The sequence below is a fragment of the Vespa mandarinia genome, chromosome 2 (genome assembly GCF_050613455.1).
Source record: "Vespa mandarinia isolate Hongniang chromosome 2, ASM5061345v1, whole genome shotgun sequence".
NCBI classification, from domain to species: Eukaryota; Metazoa; Arthropoda; class Insecta; order Hymenoptera; family Vespidae; genus Vespa; species Vespa mandarinia.
The window spans coordinates 10,729,801-10,754,734 of NC_140811.1; the positions used below are offsets into that span (position 1 = coordinate 10,729,801).

The 24,934-nt window shown below is 37.6% G+C and overlaps 1 protein-coding gene across 1 annotated transcript in view; it reads left to right on the plus strand.

Moving 5' to 3' along the window:
• Window positions 1-24,934, plus strand: part of heca (hdc homolog, cell cycle regulator) — a 122,741-nt gene that overhangs the window by 15,063 nt on the left and 82,744 nt on the right. The window contains exon 2 of the mRNA XM_035873222.2: window positions 3,770-3,866. Coding sequence (XP_035729115.1) covers window positions 3,770-3,866 — 97 coding nt within the window. The remainder of the gene's footprint in view (window positions 1-3,769; window positions 3,867-24,934) is intronic.

A 24,934-nucleotide genomic window follows, 5' to 3' on the forward strand; every position in this document is an offset into this window, starting at 1 on the left:
CGTGCGAAAGAGAGAGAGAGAGAGAGAGAGAGAGAGAGAACGCGCGCGCGAGAGAGAGAGAGAGAGAGAGAGAGAGACGCGAGAGAGCCACGCGTGCGCTACCCACCGATCTCTGACTCTCATTCTCCTCGATGCTTTGGGCGTGTCACGAGCGGACAGCGCATCGATTTCGCGCGAGTACTCGTGCAAGGATACACGCGTGTAAGATAGTCAACAATGTTGTTCGGTAAATGCAGACTGTTTTTCCTCTCAAGTATTATAATCAGCTATGCAGAGAGTATTTTGACTTATGATTTATTTTAACTTTTTATGCTGTTTTACTTTTGTTAATATTATATATATATATATATATATATAAATTTGATTTGCTCATGCGTCATAATAATTAAATTCATTCATTTGCCATTGTTCGATTCACTATATAGAGTTTTGTAGTATGTGACTGGATCGACTTTACGATTCATATCGCACGTGTGCTCTAACCGATCGAAGTTCTTCGAAGTTCTTCCTGTCCTTGTGCGAAGGCAAACTACGACGACTGAAATAGAAAGGGAAGGAAGAAAAGACGTGATTTTCTTCGAGCGTTAAAAGTCACGACAAGGTCAGATAAAAATGCTCTCCCGCCTAGCAGAGTCGAGTTGAATACAGCTTGAGTTGTAATCTTGCGATTATTTCGTACATATATCCCCTAGCCACTGTTTACTTTGTGATAACAGTGTTGCTGCACACACGTGTACTTATCGTTGATAATAGAACTGACGTTAATTGGACCGCGAAGCATGACGATCTTCGCTCAGCAAATCTGTTGAAATTTGTTTGCGATTTACATCTTGTTTAATTTGACAGACCATATTATCATTATGCATTGTCGTATTCTATATGTAATGATAGGATAAACTTGGATATAAGTTCATTGATTTGCAAAATATTTTTAAGTCCTCGGTTAAAAACATTTTTGCTTATCGACGAGACAAACTTGTTCCGAGTTATTTTCATGGGAGTAAACATGCGATATATATCCCCACTTACGATCGTCCAATGCTGTGATTAACGAAAGTATCGATTCGTATCCATCTCTCTCGTGACAGTATTGCGTAACGTCGTTGAGTATTAGTCATTCTAAAACAACTAGTCAACGTAGTGATGCAACCACGCGCGAACGTTGAGATTAAAAACTGCAAAACCCAGGAGATTTGCAAGACGATGAGATGCCACGCGTGTGATTCATAAGTTCACTTTGTTTCTTTTTTTTTTTTTTTTTTTTTTATGATAAAAAACTATCTTTTTGACCTTGACTCTTTTTTAAAAATGACAATATTTCAATTTTTTTTTTCTTTTATTATTATCATCATCGTCCAATCGTATTCAATTTAGATAATATATCGTACATGTTCTTACTTTTTATGTGAAATTTGTATTCCAAAACAAGTACATATATTATTATTGCTATATATATATGCAGATAACTTTTACGATTCGATTCTCCAAAGGAATTCTCTCACAGGAAACGTACATTCTCGTGAATGCGTGTGCGGTAACTTTCAAAAGTTATTTTTAAGCACTCATTATCCTCCTCTGTTAGCACGTGCTACGATTCGTTAATTAGTCGCAACGTAATCCGTTGCCCGTATTTGTTTCTGCACCTTTGCCAGTTACTATTGTTCACTTTTCTCTTCAAGATAGTCAAATTTGAAAATAATTCAACTCGTTGATCGTTAAACCCTCGAGAATATTTTGTCGAATGAATTTATATTGTAAGACCGTGTCTATTTATTTAAAATGAATCATATTCGGATAATAATGTCGTTAGCTATTAATAAAAAAAAAAAAAATAAATAAAACCTGAGTCATTCTCGTTTAGTACGTTTTCGTTTTTATCGAGCTATTTGCCTAATTAACGCGAAAATTGCATCGTTTAGAATGAGAGAAAAAGACGTAGGGAAAACGAAAAAGAAGAAATATAATTTCCTCGAAACTTATTTCCTAAATAAGTTCCTCCAAAGGCTCATTGAATTTCGATAACTTACGCGATCTTTCGTGTTATCTTTGTATGATTAAATCATGATTAGCTAAACGTCTTTCTACTTGTTGAATTCTAATATAATAGAATTCTTCGAATTGATTTGAATTAGACAGATATTTTTTATCATATCCATCAATAACGGACGTACATATATAAATATACTTTCATTAATAATTTATACTGTAATGAAATCGAAATGAAATGTTGAGAGGTTAAACTAATGGGAAATTGGAATTATATAAAAATGTCAATAAAAAAAAAAAATTATTTCGATTGCAGTCGTTCGCATAACAAGGCTCGTGTATTTTCCAGTTTGTTTTCCTCCGATAGTACGGCTACATTGGTGGTGTGGTGAGGACAGAAGGGAAAAATGCGTAATATTTTCGTGACCCTTGCTTGACATTGCCAAAAATAACCGATACGGGTAACGATAGGACGATTTCATTCGAGTGGAGGCCAAGGTTAAGGTCGAGTTGTTGTTTCGTTCTCTCTCTCTCTCTCTCTCTCTCTCTCTCTCTCTCTCTCTCTCTCTCTCTGTCTCTCTGTCTGTCTGTCTGTCTGTCTGTCTTTTTTCTCTCTCTCTCTCTCTCTCTCTCCGCCCCTCTCTCCACATCGTAGCTCTCTGTCACACTTGTCTTCGTCTGCTTGCATTTGTTTGCTTGCTTTTGCTTATAGTCTCTCTTTTTGATGACGTAACTTGCATCGTTCAAATAACGGTTCAAGCTTTACGATTGTTGTCACTTTTCTGTTTTCCTTTCGACGTTTCCTTTTAATCGTTTATCGACTTTTACGAAACACAGCTCTTAAAGTCATTTATTTTTATTAGTTACTTGAGTTTTGAGTTCTTCGATTTGATTATTCGTTTGCATTTCTTTCGGCTCTAGTAGGTTTTCTAAATAAAGTACTTAGATATTAAGATGCTTTCAATATAACTTCATATTATTTATCCGACAGTGACGTTGAATGATATTTCTACATAAATACGTTCTCCTAGATCCCAAAAGCTCTTTCGAATAAACATTCTTACATCATCGCTCCTTATAATTCGCACTTCTACTTCGAGAAGGAATGCGCACATTTTTTATCGTTTGAAGTCGATATTTTTAGATTTTTTTCTTTTTTTCTTTTTTACAAGATCGTACGAGAATCTGACGTACGCGTGTACAATTTGAAAAGCTCTAAGCTAGCTCACCTTGTCCATATACGTATAAATTTGTGTGTACGTAAAGATATATATGTACACATAATATATATATATATATATACACCTACACGTACAAACATATGTGTACGAGTTTTATCGCGCATTCCTTCTGCCGCTTCCTTTTCGAGGGTTATCAAGGGATAGAAAGGAGGGTGCGGAATTATTATGAATCACGAGAAATTCACTGGATCCTCCCCCACCGGCTTTTCCCGTAAAAGCCTTTCAAATGGAATGTTTAGTTCCTCTCTCTCTCTCTCTCTCTCTCTCTCTCTCTCTCTCTCTCTCTCTCTCTCTCTCTCTCTCTCTCTCTCTTACACTCACACACACACACACACACACATTCTGACTCTCATTTTCTCACTTTTCGTTAAAAGAATTTTATCAAATCTTTTTTAGAGACCATCTATTGCGAATGAAATGACGTAGAAAATTTTCAAATGATAGACGTAGATAGTGCTAAGGTCATTGATAGAAATATATATTTGTTGACTTGATTTTGTACAACGATTAAGATTGTAATAACCCTGAATTTTTATTTTCAGACAAAGCTGCGGAGCCAATGGTATCTTCTCCCGTCGTTTGGACTTCAGCGCATTTAACAGCTTGCCCCGCACCAAACTGAACTCCTATCATATTAAGGTAAGAAATTTGAAGAAGTTTAATGTAAATGAAGTTTACTCTCATTCCTTTTTCATTAGAATTAATACATTGAACGTCGAATTGATTTAATAGAAAAATCTATGTGTTCGTTTAATATCTTTCATAACCTTTTATAGATAAATTTTTTACTTTAGACTTTTATATTATACTTATTAGGGAATGTACTTTTAAAGATTTTTAAAATAACAAAAGAAATCTTACAAATTTTAAAAATAAAGCCTTTGAAAATGAAGTGTCAATCACCGATTTTTAATAATGTGATAATAATCATCGAAAGAATGTAGAAATTATAATTTAAAAATTTTTTTTCGTATTAAAATTTTTATTCGTTTCATTTCTCTCTGATTTTTTATTTATAATAAAGGCTGAAGTTTCTATGAACGATCGAAATCGCATAAACATAATTAACGAATTAAAAGAAAGGGCGAGTTTTCAGTTTAGCTTTTCTAATTTCCAACGTCGAATCAAAGTAAATCATGCGAGTACCAACCCGTATGAGGGTTCCCTTTTTATCATTGCTGATTAATCTCACGCGAACCCGATCATTTTTTTTCTTTTTCGCAAACAAGCAAAGCGGTACTATCCGTGCGCGCACGCTCACGCCCTTCCGAGCGAATCCTTTCGCGCGTTGCGTCGTAACACTGTCGTCCTACCCCAAATACGAGGGAAAATCAATACCAAACCCCTTGTTGGATTTACCGTGCACTTACTCTCGCATTTTCTGCACGTACGCGTTTTGCTCCTACGCACGCGCCGTCACTTCCTGGAGGGTTGTATAATTTTTTTTATTACATTCCGTTTTGTTTTACATATATTCAAGTTGTCTGATTCTTTATCAATAGGATCGATCGATTCGCAAAAAAAGAAATCAGGATTATTAACGTTATTTTATGTCTATATCTATTCGTGCGAATAAAATGGCGTAAGTAATAATATAGTACATACTTATTATAGTATATTCTTATTATAGTACATACTTATTATAGTACATACGTGAATATAAATATCTGCGAAAAAGGATGAGAAAGCAAGCACGAGAAGAGGGGAGAAACAAATACTGTTGCTATGGCGCACACTCACACACACAAGAAAAGTCATCGAATTATTCGTGCGTTGGATGGAGGACCCGAAAAAGGGTTCGAATCTGGCTGTGTAATATGACAACGTACGTATTACGTTTTAGACATAATCGATAAACGAAAGACGAATTGGTATACTCTTCATTCTGCCGTTTCTGCGTTCTATTCGTTTAAATTGTACAAACAAAAATGTATGGGAAAGTTGGAGAATAATCTTTTAACTATGTGGAAAAGTTTTTCATATTTACCCTTAGCCATTGAGATTAAGATGAAAAAGAAATGAAACGAGAGGAGATTGTAGGACGTCGGTCGACCTTGACCTTAACCTTAACCTTGACATGGGTTCTTTATTTTGGGGGGTATATATATATGTATGGTAGGTATATGTGTATTTATGTATGGATGTATATATGCGTGTGTTAGCAAGTGCAAAGTGAAGGATGACTAGTAAAATAGTCGGCTCCCCTAAGAACTCGGCTAAGTGCCTGCGGCTTTCCGAACGAGCAACCATAATCGACCTTGTTCTCTCTCTCTCTCTCTCTCTCTCTCTCTCTCTCTCTCTCTCTCTCTCTCTCTCTCTCTATCCTATTATATTTTAATCGAAAGGACTTGACACTACTGTTCTCTGGCGTGTAAAAAAAAGAAAGAGAGCGTGTTATGCCGAAAGGGTTAATTTAGTTTTGAGATGGCTTCGATGTGTGTACTTCGATAGTTAAATTGCCGTCAGCTCGTTGAGATAATGCTAAACTGTTAAATTCATTTCTCCTTCCTCTTTCCCTTTCTCTACTTATCTATCTTTTATTTCCTTTTTATTTTTTCGCTTGATATCCTTGTTTTACAAAAAAAAAAAAAAAACGTGTACGGCATTATCGATGAACGTTGTAAGAAAAATAAAAAGTGAAAGAAAAGATCCAAGGATTTTTTCTTATTACACTTCGCATCAAAGAATGATCGTAAATTCGTAAAGTCTCTTTTCAAAAAGAGCTTTAGATATGGTAGCTTTTCTAACACAAGACCGCCGCACTAGGTAGTTCAATAAGAACTTCGAATGCGGAAAGAACGACGAAAAACGAAGAGGAGAAAGACAAAGAGAAAAAGGAAAGCCAGTGAGGGGGGAGAGAAAGAGAGACGACCCTTACAGTGTATAAACGAGAATATCGTACAGTTTGTAAAACCGAACAACCACCGTTGTGAGTCCTTGTTCTTTTCGACCAATCCTGTGTACCCTTCTGACGCGGGAAAAGCCGCTAGTTCTTTGTACTACGAACGAATGAAAATAAAGGGTACTCTCACGATACCACGGGCGAGAGGCAAGAAATATTCTTTAACCCTTTGAGCAAATACAAACGTATATTTACTTGTCGTATTTTAGTCAGCTTGCCTCCTCGTAGCATGAACGTACATAATACATCCACGGTTAACATTTTATATCAAAGTTTTAGTACTATTGTTAATTTATTAATTTATTAATTTATGTCTGGTCTGGATTGCATCTGTGTAATCATTTCTAAAACTTATCTCACAAAAGATTATACAAAATTTAAGAAAATAATGTAAATCCAAAACATAGAGAATAATGAATAAACTTTTGTTTGTTTTAATTCTTTCTAAAGAGTAACATACGGAGCAATTAATTTGACAATTACTTCTTACTTTATAGACAAATGAATTTAAAGTAAATTAACTATTAACACGTTGAATGCCATGGGGAGTCATCAGTGACAGCATTGAATTTGCCTGTAGCACAATAGGGGGGCGGGAGGGCGGTCTCCAGTAACTGGCGACATCAAAATTAGTAGAAAAACATTAGAGTAAATGTCAACATTTGTAAACTTTTTTAACAACTATCGTTGTTATTACGATGGTGTGAAGACCTCCAGTAAGATAAATTCATTAAATTTGATTATAAACCTCAATTTATCTGTAATAGATAATATTTAAAAATAATATGTATCGCATAATAGCAGATTCACGTTGGCGCTGTTCTACTCATGTAATATTAACGCGTTATTCAATGTGTTAATTATCTTGACTTTCCATAATAGAAAAAATTGTATCTAGGAGTCGCATGATACGTGAGATCAATTTAACTGGCATTATTAGGATGATTTGAAAATTCAGCAACATTGGTAGTAGCTCTCGAGGATTACTGGTCCCTTTGCAAAAAGAAGAGTGATGTTTTCGATCGAACGAGCTGGCCAGGATATTCCAGTTTCCAATTGCGTCGCTTTTCGTTTCAAACTCGCGACCCTAATGACGTGACGAGAGGGGTGAGAGAGAGAGAGAGAGAGAATGATCGTATGCGTAATGGAGGAGGAAGAGGAGGACAGACCCTCAAATATATTCCTTTGCCGTGGCAACGTTGGCAGGGAACAACGAAACTCGGCAGGGCTAGTGGTGTACGTGTCTATAACCCTCTCTTGCTTCGAGTAAGGGTAGTAGAGCACCCCTCTTCGCGAATTGCAAAATGCAAGGTTTGCCTTTTGCTCGGTGAATACCGATATGCAGACACCAAACCCCTCGCGTTTAGTTGCGTTGCTTTTAAAAGCCGAGATTGCTGGCGTGAATTGGAAATCAGCGCACATTCTCTTCTCTCTCTCTCTCTCTCTCTCTCTCTCTCTCTCTCTCTCTCTCTCTCTCTCTCTCTCTCTCTTTCTTTATTATATGTATCCGTTTTAATTTTTTTTTTTTCGTTTTTTCCTTTTTTTCTCTCTTTTGCCATGTTTTATTTATATAGTTTCGTGATACATTTAGCATAAAATAAAAGAAAGAAATGTTTGACGATTTAGATGTCATCGATCGAATTCGACACCTACTCTCGAGACGAAACAATAAATCGATAGATAGGAGACGAGAAGCAGCGAAAACGGAAATGGAAAGGTGGCGTGCCACGAGGCGATAACTTCACACGTGGCACATCTTATAGAGATATATCGAATCTAGGAGTGGCTCGTTACCGGTCTCACGGCGCTTCCAACGATTACAGCAGCTCGTTTCGTGAGTATATACAACCCGAAAGTTACGTTCTCTCTATCTCGTAGCTCGTTAACGATTTGTTGGAAATTGATTCTTCGATATTAACGATTTATTTACGATTCTCATCAACTTTATTTTTTCTTTTCTTTTCTTTTCTTTTCTTTTTTTTTCTTTTTTTTCTTTTTTGGAAATATAAAATTTTCGTGTTGCGTAAAACACGAGAAGAAAGAGGAAGATCAATTTTTCTAAACATTTCGTTAAATTGAGTTTACTTTTAGAGAAGTAACGAAATCTCGTGGAATATCTCATGAAGATGTACGATATGGAAAAAAATCCCTCTACGCCTGTTATTATCTTATTGAATTAATTTTTCTCCTGGATAGTGTAACAACGAAGATAACTATCAAAAACTACCAACTACTTATCGTTTTTCTTCGATCAATGAATTACCCGCATTATCTTTTGGTGTGACTCGATAAGGAGACCCTTCGCTTGAAAGTTTCTCATTTTATAGTCTTTTCGCCTGTTATCTTTAATAATAACTAATAATAAATGGGTTGCATCAATAATAATAAATAAAAATAGTACATTCTTAAATATTTTTTCTTCGTATTACTACGAAGAAAAAAAAAGAAAAAAAAAAGAATAAAAATAATAGAATGAGAATAAGAATAAGAGTAAAACTAGTAAGGCGACGATGTTGAAACACAACAGAGGAAAAAGAAAAAGAAAAAGAAGAAGAAGAAGAAGAGTGAGAGAGAGAGAGAGAGAGAGAGAGATAGAGAGAGAGAGAGAGAGAGTCAAGGATGATAGTACTTGTGTTCTCGAGGGGGAGGGCCGAGATTAATTAAAAGGAGCTTTCGTAAGGACGACGTCGAAAAGCTTTTGTCGTAATTCAACTGCCTCTTCTCTTCGAAGAACAGAGACTGGAGAGTCTTTTCTCTCTTTAACTTTCTTTTTCTCTTCTTCACCCTCGCTTTACCTAGCCGCTCGATGGACATTGATTCTCAATGAGTCGACGCTAATATACGAGGGCACGTTCAACCATTTGGAGACTAATAGGAAAACGCCGGGCAGGAATTTATCGTGTCGTGTCGCGTACGAATCTTCCGATATTGAATTCGTGTCTTTGACCTTTCGTAAAGACAATCGAAGGAATTATCTCCCTAACGCGTGAAATTTTTTTTTCTTATTTACATTTATTCTATTTTACCTTATGTTTTCTTTTTTTCTTTTCTTCCAACCGAATAATCACGAAAAGAATTCTTTTATGCTTGCCAATTATTCTTTTTATTATTTCTTACAATTTTGTTTTTCTCGAAATAAGTTGAAATGTTAAACCGAGAGTTAATCCTTCGAGTACATAGCAACCAGAGAATATTTCAAGCTTCTACGAGCTTGTTTACGCGGTAGTCTGGCACAAGGAAATCGGCAGACACAAGAGATTGTTGTGAACGAGAAACCGCTGTATTTTCTAAACGAGTCGAGTACCCGTAATATTTCTTAGATAGTTTCAAAGTAATATAATTCTGAAGCGTACACGGTCTCTCTCTCTCTCTCTCTCTCTCTCTCTCTCTCTCTCTCTCTCTCTCACTTTCTATCCTGCTAGCGTTGATTAAATTCAGAGGTCGCGCAAAAGGATGGACAGAAGTTTGGCCAGTCAGATTTCTCGCTCGCATGGTTGCTAGAAAGCATATAGGACAACTCGAGAGCTTCGAGAGAATAATACTTGCTAATTTCGTTGTGCCATGTTAAATTAGCCTAGGTAGAATTTATGTCTTTGATCCAGACATTTCTATGTGTAGTAACATTTGACTTCTGTCGGACTTTGATTCGATCAGTTAGAGATATTAGACATTTCCATTAAACATGAAACAATTGGAAGAATTTTCTTTGTTTAAGAAAATTAATAATCCCTTTATAAGAAGTTTTAAATTAATTTTTGTTTTCAAAATGGTTTAAAACAAAATTGTAAACATTGATAGTTTTGGGACCTGTATGGAATTAATTTATTTATATTAATATTGTATATGTAAAATCTTTATTTTCAATTTATAACGATATTTCGAAATACGACAATATGGTCGAACGAAGTTATCGTTCGATACTTATTAGCAATACTCGTTAAGAGAAGACTCGTACGACTGGAAGATTATATTTTTCTCGTAGCGACCGTTAATTAGCTTTCCAAACGTATTCATCGGCAAAGGGTGTCACTCCCTTCTCTTCCCTTTCTTCACGAATTCTCCTCTAGTGCCTTTCACATCTCCCGATGGGTACATTTTCTCTACCCTAAGCACCTTGTGTCACAGGGTCCAACGAAGGCGTGCGCTACAATGGAGCTTTGCATTAAAAGTCATTAGCTTAAACGTTCGTGCTTCCTGTTGCGCAAGCCGAGCAATTCAACGCGTTGAGCTACTAGTAAGAGAGAAAGGAAAGAGAGAAAAAGAAAGCAAAAGAGAAGAGGACGTTCTCGAGCGTGAAATAATTGCGCCGACTTTTCGTTCGACTACCCCTTAACAGTTCACAACCACCATCATCATTACCAGTAGTCCACTACTACCCTCTTTTGCCATCGTGGTAGTTCAATTTCCTTCTTTACTTTTTTCCTTCTTTTTGTCCTTTGAATGTCTCTAACGAAACGAAAACGAACCGAAACTGGGCTACTCGGCTTCGCGACAATCTTACGATCTATGAAACCCTTCTTTTTATTATTCAACACTTCTTTTTTTTCAACTTTCTTTATCAACACGACATACTTACGAACGCAAATAGGCCTCTAATTCGCATGCTGTTTCCTTTTTCTTTCTTTTACGTATTCACTTTAATTATATATTTCTTCGTATATTTCGATAATTGCTGTCTTTCTAATGAAACACAAATTCGATTTTATTAACATGAAGATATTCTTGTGTGTGTATATATCCACATAATAAATTATGATAATTTATGGAGGAGAAATACATATATTTTGAAAACCACTAATTATCATAACAATTACCATCGGATGTTGAGATGGAATTACATTTTTTTACATTACGACATATTTTCTAAATTAAAGAAACGTGTTTCGTTTAGAATAAAGAGCTACGAACAGGTTCGTTTTAAGTTATCTCGAAAATTATGTTCAAGCCGAGCGAACTTGACGAGCAACACGTTTAACCTTTTTATTGGAGGATAAACAAAAAAAAGGAAAAGAAAAGAAAAGAAAAGAAAAGATTATGGAAAAGCTACGACGAGCGCGTAGGTTTTCGGTACGTCCTTGAAATTCATTCCTGAACTGGGATAAGAGTCGTGTCGTCGTTCCCTTGGGAACAAGACCTACCTCAAGCCAACGCGTCACGGCGAATCGATGCCAAATAGCCCCGTGTTTTCTCCGGTGCGGCCCTTCTCTCTCGCGTCGGCACTATTTTTGACCCTGAACTTGTTACGTACGACGGCTAACGTGCTTCCTTTTTTTCAAGGGTGAAAGAAGAATCGGAAGAGGGTTTGCTGGAACCTTTGTGTTACGAGGAAATCTTGTAGAAACACGGAAACACGTCTGTTCTTTTTTTCTTTCTCCGTTGGTCTTGACTTCACTCTTTCGAACGTTAAATGACAAGCTTTGTGATAACATAAAAGATCTTGTAAATGTTTCGTATTTTTCTTCACATCTTTACGATCAATAATATTTATATACTTGTATCTTTCGATAGTTCAATTTTAGACTTTTATTTGATGATTTTCTTATCGTTTGAAATGAAAAAAGATCGGATTGATAATAAGCAAGCATGATCTTCGATTTTCAATCGAAAGAATCGTCAACTAAAGAGAAAGAACGAGACGAGATAGAATTTCTCTCTCTCTCTCTCTCTCTCTTTCTCTCTCTCTCTTTCTCTCCCTCTTTCTCTCCATCTCTCTCTTCGAGAGAAGATAGAACACTTCTGGAGTTCATTTAAGAAAAAAAATTCGGGTTCGATGCAAAGAGACTGGGAAGAAAAAATTGGGTTATATAGTTTAATGCATTGTGTATTATTAATCATAGGTTGGCAAGATTTGACTGAGAAAAATAACCAAATTACGACGAATGTGCGATTTCTCTTCGTCGTCGTCATTTTCATCGTTTTCGTCGGTTTCGTTTTAGTCTTAGTCATCTTCATCTTCGTCGACTTTATTCGTCGTCATTATCGAATAGATAGGATGAGAATCAGTAGAAAGAGGAAGCAAAAGCCGACCGTCGACCTCTCGTCTTTGCCGAACGGGATTATTAATGATAACGTATCGTGCGTTATATACCCTCATTCCCTCCTCTTCTTCCTCCTCTCTTTATCCTCCTGATATACTCATCAATTTGAAAACCGCCGAGATACGGCGGAAATTACAAGAATCGTTCCATGTGGGCGGCCAGCTCTCTTCTCTGTCTCTCTCCCCTCTCTCTTTCCCTTCCTCTCTTCCCTCTCTATTTCTTAATTGGCAAATGGAAAAGAGGCTCGATTTCGTTTCGCATTGGCTGCGAGCTTAATGAGGAACACGGAATCGCACCTTTTACGTTAGATTTTTTGTTCCTAATTAATCTACCGTAATTTAAGTTTGTCTGTTTTATTTGAAAATTAGTTCCATAATTGCTTATTAATTTCCTCATTTTGATTATATCGACAAGCAGATTTTCCTCCGAACTATCGGTAACTTTCGAGACGAAACTTTATATATTCGATGCTGCTCAGAAATAGAGGAATTTGAATTAGTATGGGTGAGGTGGTAGGATTATCACGCTTGATCTTGAGCAAGCCCTTTGAAGAAGTTTCTCGAGCGAGTAGGAAGAAGTTACCTCGAGGTTCATCCAACGACTACACGAGGTTAGTTCGATAAGAAGTAACAAATTACTTGATAAGGGTTCTCGAAAGAGGTGTTCTTAGTCGAAATCTCGTCGAAAAGAAAAGAGGTCTTAAGGTCGTCCTCCTTTATCGTCCACCTTTTTTTTTTCTTTTTTCGTAAACCCTTTCAAGAATTTCAAGTAACATCGTTCCAGAGAAAAATTCTATAAAAATTATTAACGTTTCTTAAAATCAAAATATACGGGATTTTTTTTAGAGTTTTTTCTTCCCGAAACGCAGGGAAAATATGGAAAAATATTGAATCATTTTGATGCTATGAGGACTGTCTTTTATTTTTTCGTTCTTTTTGCGATCTTTCTTTTTTTTTTCTTTTTCTTTGCTAATGTACGTTCAAGAAAATGGAAATAGAAATCCGAAATGGTTGACTTCGATGACCATAACGATATATACTTTCACTGCCCCTCTCCCCTCTTTCTCTCTCTTGTACGCACGTGTACGAGATATGATTTTCTGGTAATTGCTATCGATCCATCGTATATGATCTTTTTCGAATTTTACCGTGAAGAGAAAGAGGTACTTTGGCTCCTCGATATCGCCTCATATATGGCGGGGCAATTGCAAAATGGATACCATAGGAGGGAAAATCTCTTTGGTACGGGAGTTAAACACTTATGAAGTCTCTTTATCGTTAAATAAATTCAACGACTACGATTGTAGACACTGAAAGTATCGATAAAAGTGCTGGTGAAGTGGCTAGATTTGCCATTGAAATCATTGGTAACATTTCCTTTGATAGTATATAACGAATACAGTTGGAAACTTAAGTGCATTTTCACTAACCAAAAAAGAGTAGTATATAAGCGCGCATTCTATTGATTGATTCGTTGGTTCATTGTAGAGTTCATTATTGTAAATTTAACGAAATAAATCGGAGATTTCGAATCCGAAACACAGATGCTTCGTTCAGCATTGTTTCAATATCCTTAGCTTTATGGAACGAGGAGGAGGAAGAGGAGAGAGAGAGAGAGAGAGAGAGAGAGAGAGAGAGAGAGAGAGAGAGAGAGAGAGAATATATACTAATTTCGGTCGCGTTTGCAGACGAATGCAATGAGTCCTACACGTTGGTATTCACAGCTTTGCGCCTCCACCAACGGTATTCCAAGTAATTATTACAGAAAGGATCGAGGATGTGAAGAAGTAGGATAGCTATAGGAATGAGAAGGAGAGTTAGAAGGGTAGGGATGAGTATTACGACGAGACATTCTTCCCCGGAACTTCTCATGGCTCTCTCTCTTTCTCTCTCTCTCTCCCCCTCTCTCTTCTCCCTTCCTCCCTCTCCATCCATCTCTCTGCCTTTTGTCCTGGCCTCTTTGTCTGAACCGCCGGCTTTTTCCTTCGCCGTCTCCTCCCACAGGAGGGAACCCAAGGGAAAGTCCTGATAGAGAAATAGTTGGAATACGAGGCGTTACGCGCGGTGATTTGGTTCTTGCGCACGATAAATCGATCTGTCTGCTGCGCTCCCTCCTACACCAAAAGATGCTCTCAGAGAAGAGTTGTTGGAATTATTTGCCAAATTTTTCTGTTCCCGCATATTCGAACCCATTAAGTCGATAATATTTCTAGCTCTTTTTCGGACTTATTTTGTATGTGTGTGTTTTTTTTAGATGTTACAAGCGTTAAAGAAGAAAAACGATCGTGTTCTTGCACCATTTCAAGACTCCCTTCTAGTTGGCAGACACCGAAACCAGAGAGGGGGAAGGAAGGAACTCGAAAAGTTGCGAGATTTATTACGCCATTACTCGAAGCGATACGCTCGCTCGAACGGAATGGTTATGGTTACGAACGCCCGAAATTTGCTCGTGGGAGGTCGAATACAATCACCGTGTTCAGAGCACCGCGAAACTTGAGTTTCTCTCTCTCTCTCTCTCTCTCTCTCTCTCTCTCTCTCTCTCTCTCTCTTCATTGCTTCTAAGTGTACAACAGTTGCAAGATCGTTCCCGTACGATACAAAATCTTCTCACGATTCAAAAGAATGTTTTTCAGAAAGATTAGGTAATATTATAATTGTTAGAGGAGATAATTGTTAGAAGAGCAAAATGATTCAATACCGAGAAATTAAACGTAACATTTTATAACACTGATCTACCTAGCAAAATATGATATAGGTATATATATATTGTATATATATTAGAGAGAGAGAGAGAGAGAGAGAGAGAGAGAGAGAGAGAGAGAGAGAGAGAGAGAGAGAGAGAGAGAGAAGGATGTAGATACCTATCAGAATTCAGGTTAGAATTTTCATTACTACCCAAAGGTACGTCTGCGGTGTGGCGAGTGAATCCCTCGAAGATATCGTCCTGTGATGTTGCTAGCGGAGCTTCGCGTATTGGTCGTCGTAACCAACGGGAGCCGCAAGGTATTAAAGCCATCAAGACGAGAGAGACACCGAGGGGCCGGTGTTCCGAGTGCCAAGGATAGTTTGAGACCGAGAGCCCGTTCTTAGCTATGTGTCTCGGTGGTTACGTTCGTATCCCTAGAAGGCACCATACCCCTCCGTAGAAATGCCAGCGATGTCCTTCCGAAACGTTTCTTTCTCTCTCTCTCTCTCTCTCTCTCTCTCTCTCTCTCTCTCTCTCTCTCTCTCTCTCTCTCTCTCTCTCTCATCTCTCTATTCACTCTCGATCTCTTCTTACATTCTCTTAACTTTCTTGTGTCGTAGTTCTCTCGATGATCCTCCTTTGGAAAGTTTTAATCGACTACATAGTAAGAGGATGTACAAAAGATGTACATCTCTTTGGTATGGCTCCGTCCCTTTCGTTTGCACTCTTGAACAAGAATTTCGATGAGAATCTAGTTAGGAACTTCTGTTACGCGTATCGAAATATGATATTTCAATGTCGAATATATATATATATATATATATATATATATATATATATATATATATATATATAGAGTATTTCTTCGGAACTTTTCAGATCATCGTTTGGCTCATAACATACATAAACAGAGGGAGGATCTATCTTTTATATAGATAGTTTCGTTCATTTTATTAGAATGTACAATGCGATCTGGCGCTTAAATCCGATCGTTTCTCTTCACTCTTTTGTATTCTTGCATCTTCGGTCCTTTCTCCCTTTTTTCTCCGTTTTATTCCCCGTTCTTCGTCCATACAATTTAAAGTTCAGAAAAGTGCCGTAAAAAAAAAACTTTGGAACGAGAATTTACGCTGGTGTGCGTTTGTTCCAAGTGTCAAGGACAAGAGAGAAGAAAGGCGTCAATAAGGGTGGACCTCTAGGGATCAAAGGAGAGACGGGGGAAGTTAGGTCATGTTAAAAGATACAGATAGTAGTAGCCGATAGCAGTTAAATATTTGTGTGAAGAGTCCGGGTTTCGAGATTTAACAAGAGGAGCTAAAAAGAATACGAAGTTGTTTCTACTCTCGCTAGATGATATTTCAGGTCGATGCTTCTACGTCATTAAAATCGTCTGTATTTACGCAGCCCTTCTTTCCATCCTCTCTTTCAATGAGGAGGAGAGAAGGCTGCTTAAAACTTTGGGCAATACGTCTGCGCCAGCTAAAGTAAAATTCACAGGAGAGATCTTTGTTTCAGTCTCTCTCTCTCTCTCTCTCTCTCTCTCTCTTTCTCTTTCTTTCTCATTTTGTTCGTATTTATCTCTCTTGTTCCCGGAAAGAGAGAATGACCGAGGGTGAGCGAGAGGGAAAAAACGAAGTGCGGACCGTCGTCGTTGTTCATTTGCATTTCATTTCGGACGGAATATCTTAAAAGTCATCGCGCGTTTTCACTCGATTTATTCTCGCCTCGAAGTAATTCGTTATTTCGCGAGACGCGATCAGGTTCTAAACGTTTTTATTTAAAACTTACCATTTTCACGAGAACGCGATAATTCTAACAATTTTATTTAAAATACGATTGATTTATTATGTAATTATTATTATTTATCATCTTTTCTTCTTTTTTTGCTCTTTTTTTAATTTTAATTATATCCAAAGTTACCTTTTTGTGATCTGAGATCGTGTTATGATTCTTGAGAGGGAAAGGGAGAAAAAGAGTAAACCCTTTTGGTCAGGATGGTTCAAAAGCATAACTGCGTGTCCGTAGACCTCTACCGACTGTTGAATTTAGACATTGGATCGCAAAAGGGAAGAAAGATAACGAGCCAAAGTTTCGTACTGTATGCTGGACAGTGGAGGACCCTTTCCTGACACTAATGCGAGCTCGTACTTTGAATCCTGAATATCAACGACATTAACCGACCCTCTTTCGTTGACTTCTATGGACGACGTTAAAAGTGGAATGTCAAGAGATAGAAGATTTAAACTGCCTTTTTCCAGAATATTATTGCCATCCCTAATGATATAATGCCTCTAATCTTTTCTTTATAGGCTCGCCTGTTTTTATTTTCAAAATAACATTTCGGATGGAGAAGGCGTATTAAAAAAAAAAAAAGAAGAAATGGCTGCGAACAATCACACGGGGCATCGTAAAAAAAAAAAAATAGGCCATTAAATGTTTTTGCAAATATGAATGCATGTAAATATAAGTGGTAAAGGTATTGTATAAGAAAGTTACTTCTATTTTTGACTCGTATGAAATTCATACAAAGTTTTAAAACAGGAAGGTATAAAATTTCATTCGTAGAAAATTCCAGACACGAAGTTCGGCCTAAGCTTTTAGTCGAATACTTATTTCGAAAATCTGTTCGAAAGTCTTAAAGTTTTCTTCATTTTCCTCTCTTTCTCTCTCTCTCTTTCTCTTTTTTCTCTCTCTCTTTTTCTTTCTCTCTCTCTGTTAGTAGCTATTACGAGGCAAAAGAAGGGGTTGAATCTCGTCGAAGAACTTTTAGAGTTTCACAGAAAGGTGTGCCGTATATCCGGCGCGATATGGACACAGCCGGTTACAGGTTCTCTCGCGGTATTCTCGGAAGCCTAGTAAGGCGACATGGCGAACGAAGTGAGTGTTATGAGGGAGTTAAAGCCGAGGGAATAGTGCCGGAAGTGAATGGACTCGCGTTCGTTGCTTTAAGCACGCAAGAGAAGAGGAGCTTCTTTAGACCGCGCCCATGAGTCTTCTCATTGACTTAACCTCTTTGCTGACCAAAGTTTAAAACTGTAAAATGCGTTTGTCCTGTTGTTTCTCTCGGTTGTTTCTTAACACTAACTTTCAAGTGAAAAGATTATTACGAGCGTAACAATGATAATAGAATGGATAACGAATGAATAGATATAAAAAAAAATATCGGTGATTAACAGTTATTAGAATATATATGAAAGAAGAAAGAAAATAATATCGATTTGAAGAGAAAAGGATAGATAGAATTGATATTGTGATTTCTCTCCGAGTTTCTTTTATTTCTTTCTCCCTATTTTTATCTTCTCTGATTCAAAGTCAACGCGAGCGGAATTTTTCGCAAGTCTTTCCTCATCCGTTGCACTGGATTCGTTCGGCTTCGCTTCGTGGATCCAATCTCAATTTCCCAGGAGTAGTTGAGAAAAGTCCTCTTTCTTTTTTCATATTATCTCTTTTTCTCTCACGCATTCTTACCAATCCATATTGGCCTATCAATTCGGAGTCTATCTATGAATCAGTATCAATGACCGTAACAATGACAACCTTCCTACGATCTTTAATATTTTTAAGGAAAAAAAGAAAAAGATTCCATTTTTGTTTATGTAAATTTCTAATGTAAAGTAAAACTTCCAATTTAATTATTTGATTAGAGTATATATATATATATATATATATATATATATATATATATATAGAGAGAGCGAGAAAAGAGAAGAGAAGAGAAGAGAGAGAGAGAGTGAGAGAGAGGAAGAGGGAGGGAGAGAAAATAAATGATCAAACTTAAGAATAAATTCATACGTTTTGATTTTTTTACCCCAATATCTTTTCGAATCTGCGTCAATCGACGACATTGGATCTTACCAATAAGAAAAGCGAGAATCGGTTGCCAATAGTGCATGTACAATACAAATATTGTTTTATCGGTAGATACTATTACAATTAGAAAATATTACTGATACGTTCAAAATATCGAAGTGTGTGGAACTTACTTGTAATGCGTTAAAAGTTATATATCCTATGTAGATCTATCCTTTGTTTAGTCATCTCTATTCTCCGAAACATTCATGAAATCCTTTGGTCATTTAGACGTCATAACAGATATACCGCGAACAAGGTCAAGCACGAAGGTCTCTCCTACGTTCGATCCCTTCATCCTGAACCTTTTTCCTCTCATCGCTGTCCCCGATTTTGTCCTCCCAAAACAGCTCTTATATTTCTTCCTGAAACCGAAAAAGAGGGGGGAAAGAAAGAGAGAGAGTGAGAGAGACAGATCTGAATTTTAAGCGGACAAAGCTAGCAACGACGAGGTGCAAATTAGCGAATCTTATCCGGCATTCTCCTCTTTAAGTCTCTCGCGGGGGGAGGGTGTGGGTGGGAATCAATGACGCAGCTGATGAGCTGTTCGGTGCGCATGCTCGCAGACGATTCTATCGACCGTCCTCGTCTGCTGCAGAGAGCACAGGCACGGCGGCCTACACCTTCTAACACCCTCACGTCCTTCTCCTTGCCCCGTTCACTCTCTAGCTGTCTCTCTTCCACCCATTCGGACTACACCCATGGTCAGAAGTTCGAAGCACTCTTGAGATTTTAAATAAACTTTGAATGTGTACTTACAAAAATTACTCTAATCTTAACTCGTATTTCCGGTTCGTATGAATTAAATTCTATTTAAATTTTGTTTCTATATCGTACGGTTTATTAATAAATCGCTTTTATATAAGAATTACAATGGTATGATATATATGTATTTATTTATTTAATTATTTATTTATTTATTTAAAAAGAATCTTTTGTATAGTAGTTACATATTTATTATTAAAAATATAACTTAATCGAACATCATAGGGTGCGGCAAACTTTTGGTCGGGGATATACTTTTCCTTCCTTCTTTCCCAGGGTCCCATCGTCATAGTACGGGGATGGTTTGCTGCTCTTGAAGGAGAGAGAGGGGGTTGGCCTCGACCGGGCTGCGGCTGCGGCTGCGTCTGCGGCGCTGCAATGCTGCGGCCTTGACTCTGCGCCTGTCCGATAACTTTCCCCGATGATCCACACCAGACGTACCGATGACAGTGTTGAGCCACCACTACGACCAACACCACTACCCTCTAGCCCCCACCAACACACACCCATACACCTACGCATCTCTCTCGAACTAACAAGATCCTTCTTCTTCGCATCGTTATATACCTGCAGAGTGTTAGACAACTATCTCTCTCACTTTCCTCAATACTCTCTGCTCCTCATAACCCATTTCAAGAATAGTATTGTCGAATGTGCTCGAGGGATCGGCTTTAATCTTTTACCTCTTAGTTCGGTTATGCTCCTTGGGCATATATCATAGTTTATTCTCTGAGTATTTATAGTAAGATATTTAGAAGGTTATAATATACGTTACCACCAAATTCTAAATGCTTCATGTTAATATTAAATTTAAAACGTCAACTTGCGACGAAGACGAAATTTCTCTTGTCTCTTTTGGTAGAGCATAACCTCAAATGTTTTAGGATGATTTTCGGTGAGATGTCTGCTCTCTTCGTTCTGGCAGACGTGATATTACGCGGCCTTCTCTTCCGTCTATTCTTCTTCCTGTATTATGCATGGTCTTTAGGATATTAATATCGCATCGTTCTTTGCGTAGTTTCCGTCCATTTTCTGTCCAGGTTCTTTCCCCTTAATGCCCCCTCCCTCTTTCTTTCAACCGCGTTTCCTGCATAATGAATTATATTATCTAGTTGGAAGAAGATAGGATGAAATTCACGAAACAAAGGGAAGTAAAGAAAAGGACAATAGATTTGGGAATGTTGAATATCATCAGATCAAAAATTTATTGAAATCGTAAAACAAAAAGAGATTATATCTTTAGATTAAAGTAAAAATATACAATTCGTAAATTTTTTATGATCAACTATAAAAGAATTTTAAATATCAAAAGTAAAAAGACCGACATCTTTATCCATTGGAGACAATGATTAAAGACGTAATCACGTGGATGGAAGGACTAGTCCCTTATTCCTTCTACGAAGGGCAATATGTAATAAAACGACGAAACACATACACGCACACATCTAGAATTATGTTTCGTTAATCGTACGAACATCAGCCAACGCTCGTCGAGAACGGTCGGTTCCGTTCATGATGCAGACAATAGTGTGATCAGGACACAATGTGTCTTCCTTTCATTTCCCTTTTCCTCGATTGCTCCGGGGCTGACGTTTCTCCCTTTCTCCCCTCTCTTTCTCTCTCTGTCTCTTTGTCTCTCTCCCTCTTCCTTCGGTTTCTCTTTCTCTCTCTCTGTTTCTGTTCTGTGTCTCTTTGTCTCTCTCCCTCTTCCTTCGGTCTCTCTTTCTCTCTCTCTCTGTGTCTCTTTGTCTCTCTCCCTCTTCCTCTCTCTCTCCCTCTTCCTCTCTCTCTCTCTTTCTCATCACCTACGCACACACACACACACACACACACACACACACACACACACATTTGCCAGGATAATACTAGCTTTCAAATAAGATAGAACCGATGTTCTATCTTATTTACTCTTCTCTCCTACTATTCCATTCTTACTACTAGCTTTTAAATATTTAACCTCGACGAAATGTTTCGTATAATTGAATAATAGTAATATTAATTTTTTTATTTTACTAATCATCAGTTTATTTTTACATTTGTTAAATATCATTATCATTAACGTTACAATAAACTCGTTCAAGTATTTCTCTCTCTCTCTCCCTCCCTCCCTCCCTCCCTCTCTTTCTCTCCCTCTTTCTCTTTCATTGGACATTCCCTTCGAAGTGTCGAAAGACATTGTATCAAAGTACTCCACTGTCTAACTGTCTCGATTTGTTAGGCTCTCTTCTATGTGTAAGGCAGGAGAACTAACGCGTCATGGCGAGCTCGCGCGCGCGCGCGTTTACAAGACGACGTCAAGCGCTCGCATTAACTTGATGTATGAGCTTTGCTGCCGAGACACCGTCTGGCCCGATTCTGAGGGTGTCTCAAGAAAATTCGCACGCCTCCGTTTTTCTCCCTTCTAGCCAAACTTCCATTTCTACCTACCCCCACTTTCTTTTTTTCTCTCTTCCCTCCCCCCTGTTCCTTCTTTTTTCTGCTTATTCTTCCTTTTTCTTTTTTTTTTTGGTTATGTGTCTTTACGACCTCATTGTTTTTGCAATAAGAGAAAGATGAACAAGTCTTTAGATAGCTCACAAAGAACTGTCTTTTTCGTTTTAGTTTTTTATTTATTTATTTTATTTTATTTTATTTTATTTTTTTTTCTCATGTAAATCGAATGACATTTTAAGAATAAAGGTGTGAGAATTGTCGTTAGTGTATAAAAAGGACAGAGAAAACAACGTTACCCGTGAGAAAGAAAATAAGAGTGATAAAGGGGAAAGAAGTAGGGTTAGTCTTGCGTCAAAAGATTGCCTGCTAATCAGTTCTCTAAACAGAGACCGTAGCTAATCTTCCTCTACTCATCCGGGGACTGTTCGAAAGAACTAGGGGAAAATTTTTATTCTAAATCCTCCTTACCCTCTTCTCTTCACCTTTTAGTCTTTGGAACATGCGTGATCCGTATATGATTCGTATCTTCGAAGAAGAACAAGAAGAAAAGACGGATTATCTATTAAGTAGTAGTAAAAATACTTTTTCGATTTATACGTACGCGAGCGCACCGATAATGGGCCTGTCATAAACACGAGTATCAACCGACAGGATTGAATGAGATCAAAAAAGTAAAAAACAAAAACTAATACGTTAGCTCGTACCTTCTCTGGAACGAGAAATCGAATTTTCCATGACGATCCTTTAAGAAAAAAAATTCTGGCTCTGAGAGAGAAATTCATCTGAAATTCCCAGCACGAGTTTTCTCTTTTTTTTTTGTTTTATTTTTTTTTTTTTTTTTTTTTTTTTGCTGCACGAACAACGAAAGATCCCCGCTGATCTCGCGAGTAGATTCGGTTGAACGAAAAGGAAGCATGTCACGTTTGCCGCGAGATCAGACCAACGGACGGATTATCTCGTAAAGAGAAATAAAGAGAAAGAAAAAAAGGAAAAGAAAAAAAGGAAGAAAGAAAAATACTAAGGCGAGACAGAGAAAGGACCTCTTTTTCTTCTAGTTCTACGCGATAAGATTTTTTCATTCCTTGGCGAAAAATCGACCGAATTGAGAAAAAGAAAAATCCGTCGTCGGCGAATTCTTAAAATCGCTTTCGTTTTTCCAAGCCAAGTAAAGAAAGGTAGTAGATGCTATTAAACCGAAAGAGGAGACCCCTTGAAAGATCGGCTTGCCTTAGATAAGATAAGAACGCGATCGAAGGGAATCGTAAAAGGTGAGAGAGAGAGAGAGAGGAGAGGAGTGGAGAGGAGAGGAGAGGAGAGGAGAGCTTAAAGAATTCCAAACGTTAGAGAGCCGATTAAATAACGTGTTACGTGCGTTCGCACGTCCGTCAAAGATCATTAAATTCTTTCCACGTAGACGAAGGACCGGGCCCTTCTTTTTCTCGAAGCCCTCTGCTCGTCGTAGGTTAACGTCCCTTTTATATAGCTTTAGAACTTTCGCCTAACGCGAGAGAGGTCTTCTAACGTGTTCCCGTAGAAAGAGGATGAGAAGGAGGAAAATGTTCTGGCAATGAAAAAAGGGCAGGAGAAAACGTTGGCTGAGAAGAAGAAAAAGAAGAGGAAGGAACGGAAGGGTGCGTTTTTGCTCTTTCTCTTTTTCCTTTCTCTTTCTCCTTTCTCTCTTCTCAAAATCTCATCCTCGACTAGGTTCGGGCTTTGTGCCGAAGTAGCAGCGAGACGACGTTGCTGCCTCGCTTTTCGTCTCGACGTTTCGATCCACTTCCAGCGTCGTTCTCAACGACACAACGAGGATGCCGACGTCGAGCTGTCCCTCACCCCTTTGAGAATTCCGAGATCTATCATCGACATAGCAAGCGAACTAGAACTCCCTTTATCTAATCTTATATCTATGTATTAAATATACGTATAAAAAGTGAATCCTAAATCCGTAACAACTTGTTTCGAAGATGAATAGAAGAGTGAATAGTATCGTATCGTTGGGAATATGGTGAAATGCATTATCAACTTTATTCGTTTTGTTTGAAAGATTTGTTTCTCTATATCTTCAAATAAAATGAGTTTAAAGTTTTACGAGAAGATAATATAATATAAAAAACTTGAAAATATACGAAAAAAAAAAAAAATGAAAAATTTTAAGACATAAATGTCACACGTTTTCCATACTATTAAGATCTTCCGATCGATAATTTTGTTTTTTTATTTTTTTATTTTTTTCTTTTTTTTTTCTTTTCGAGTCTACATTAAATGTTTCCAATAGTTTCGATAAATGATTTTTAAAATGATCTACGATCTTTTTTCCGAACTTTAATATCTCTGATCTGTTATCGCAAGGTGCATTCGTAAAGGGTTACGTGACTCACTCGCGTTCTATATATTACATATGTATAATAGTTCTATATGTACTAAGGTAAACAACACAAGTACACATATGCTTTATCTCAAGTTAACGTGGAAAGTTCGTAGCACATAATGATGATTTATAGGAGGCTTAGGCCAGGGTCGGATCATCGCGATGGCTTATTGCCATCAAAATTTTTCAAGGTTTAAGCTTTCTTTCTCGTTATCTCTCTCTCTCTCTCTCTCTCTCTCTCTCTCTCTATGTATCTTTATCTCTTTCTCTCTTTTTCCTGCTTTTTCTCTATCCTTGAAATGGCGTCTCTTGAGAGCGGAAAAGGGAGGAGCAGAAGTGCTGCAGGACAACGCCAGTATATTAAACTTTTTTTATAGACCTCAGTAAGAGGATTCTGTCATATTAAAATACTTGGCCCGCCTTGTTTTCGTTCCCCTTGTACATCCTTATACGCCCTACCGCGCAACTAGACCCACCTGCGCGCCTTTGTCAAGCCCTTTTCTCTCTCTCTCTCTCTCTCTCTCTCTCTTTCTCTCTCTCTCTCTCTCTCTCTCTCTCTCTCTCTCTCTCTCTCTTCCTCCTTTCCTTCTTTTTCCTCTGTTTTTTGATGAACCCGAGAAATTTTTCGGAGACCTTATGTTGTATTTCGGATATCCTCGTTTGCTCA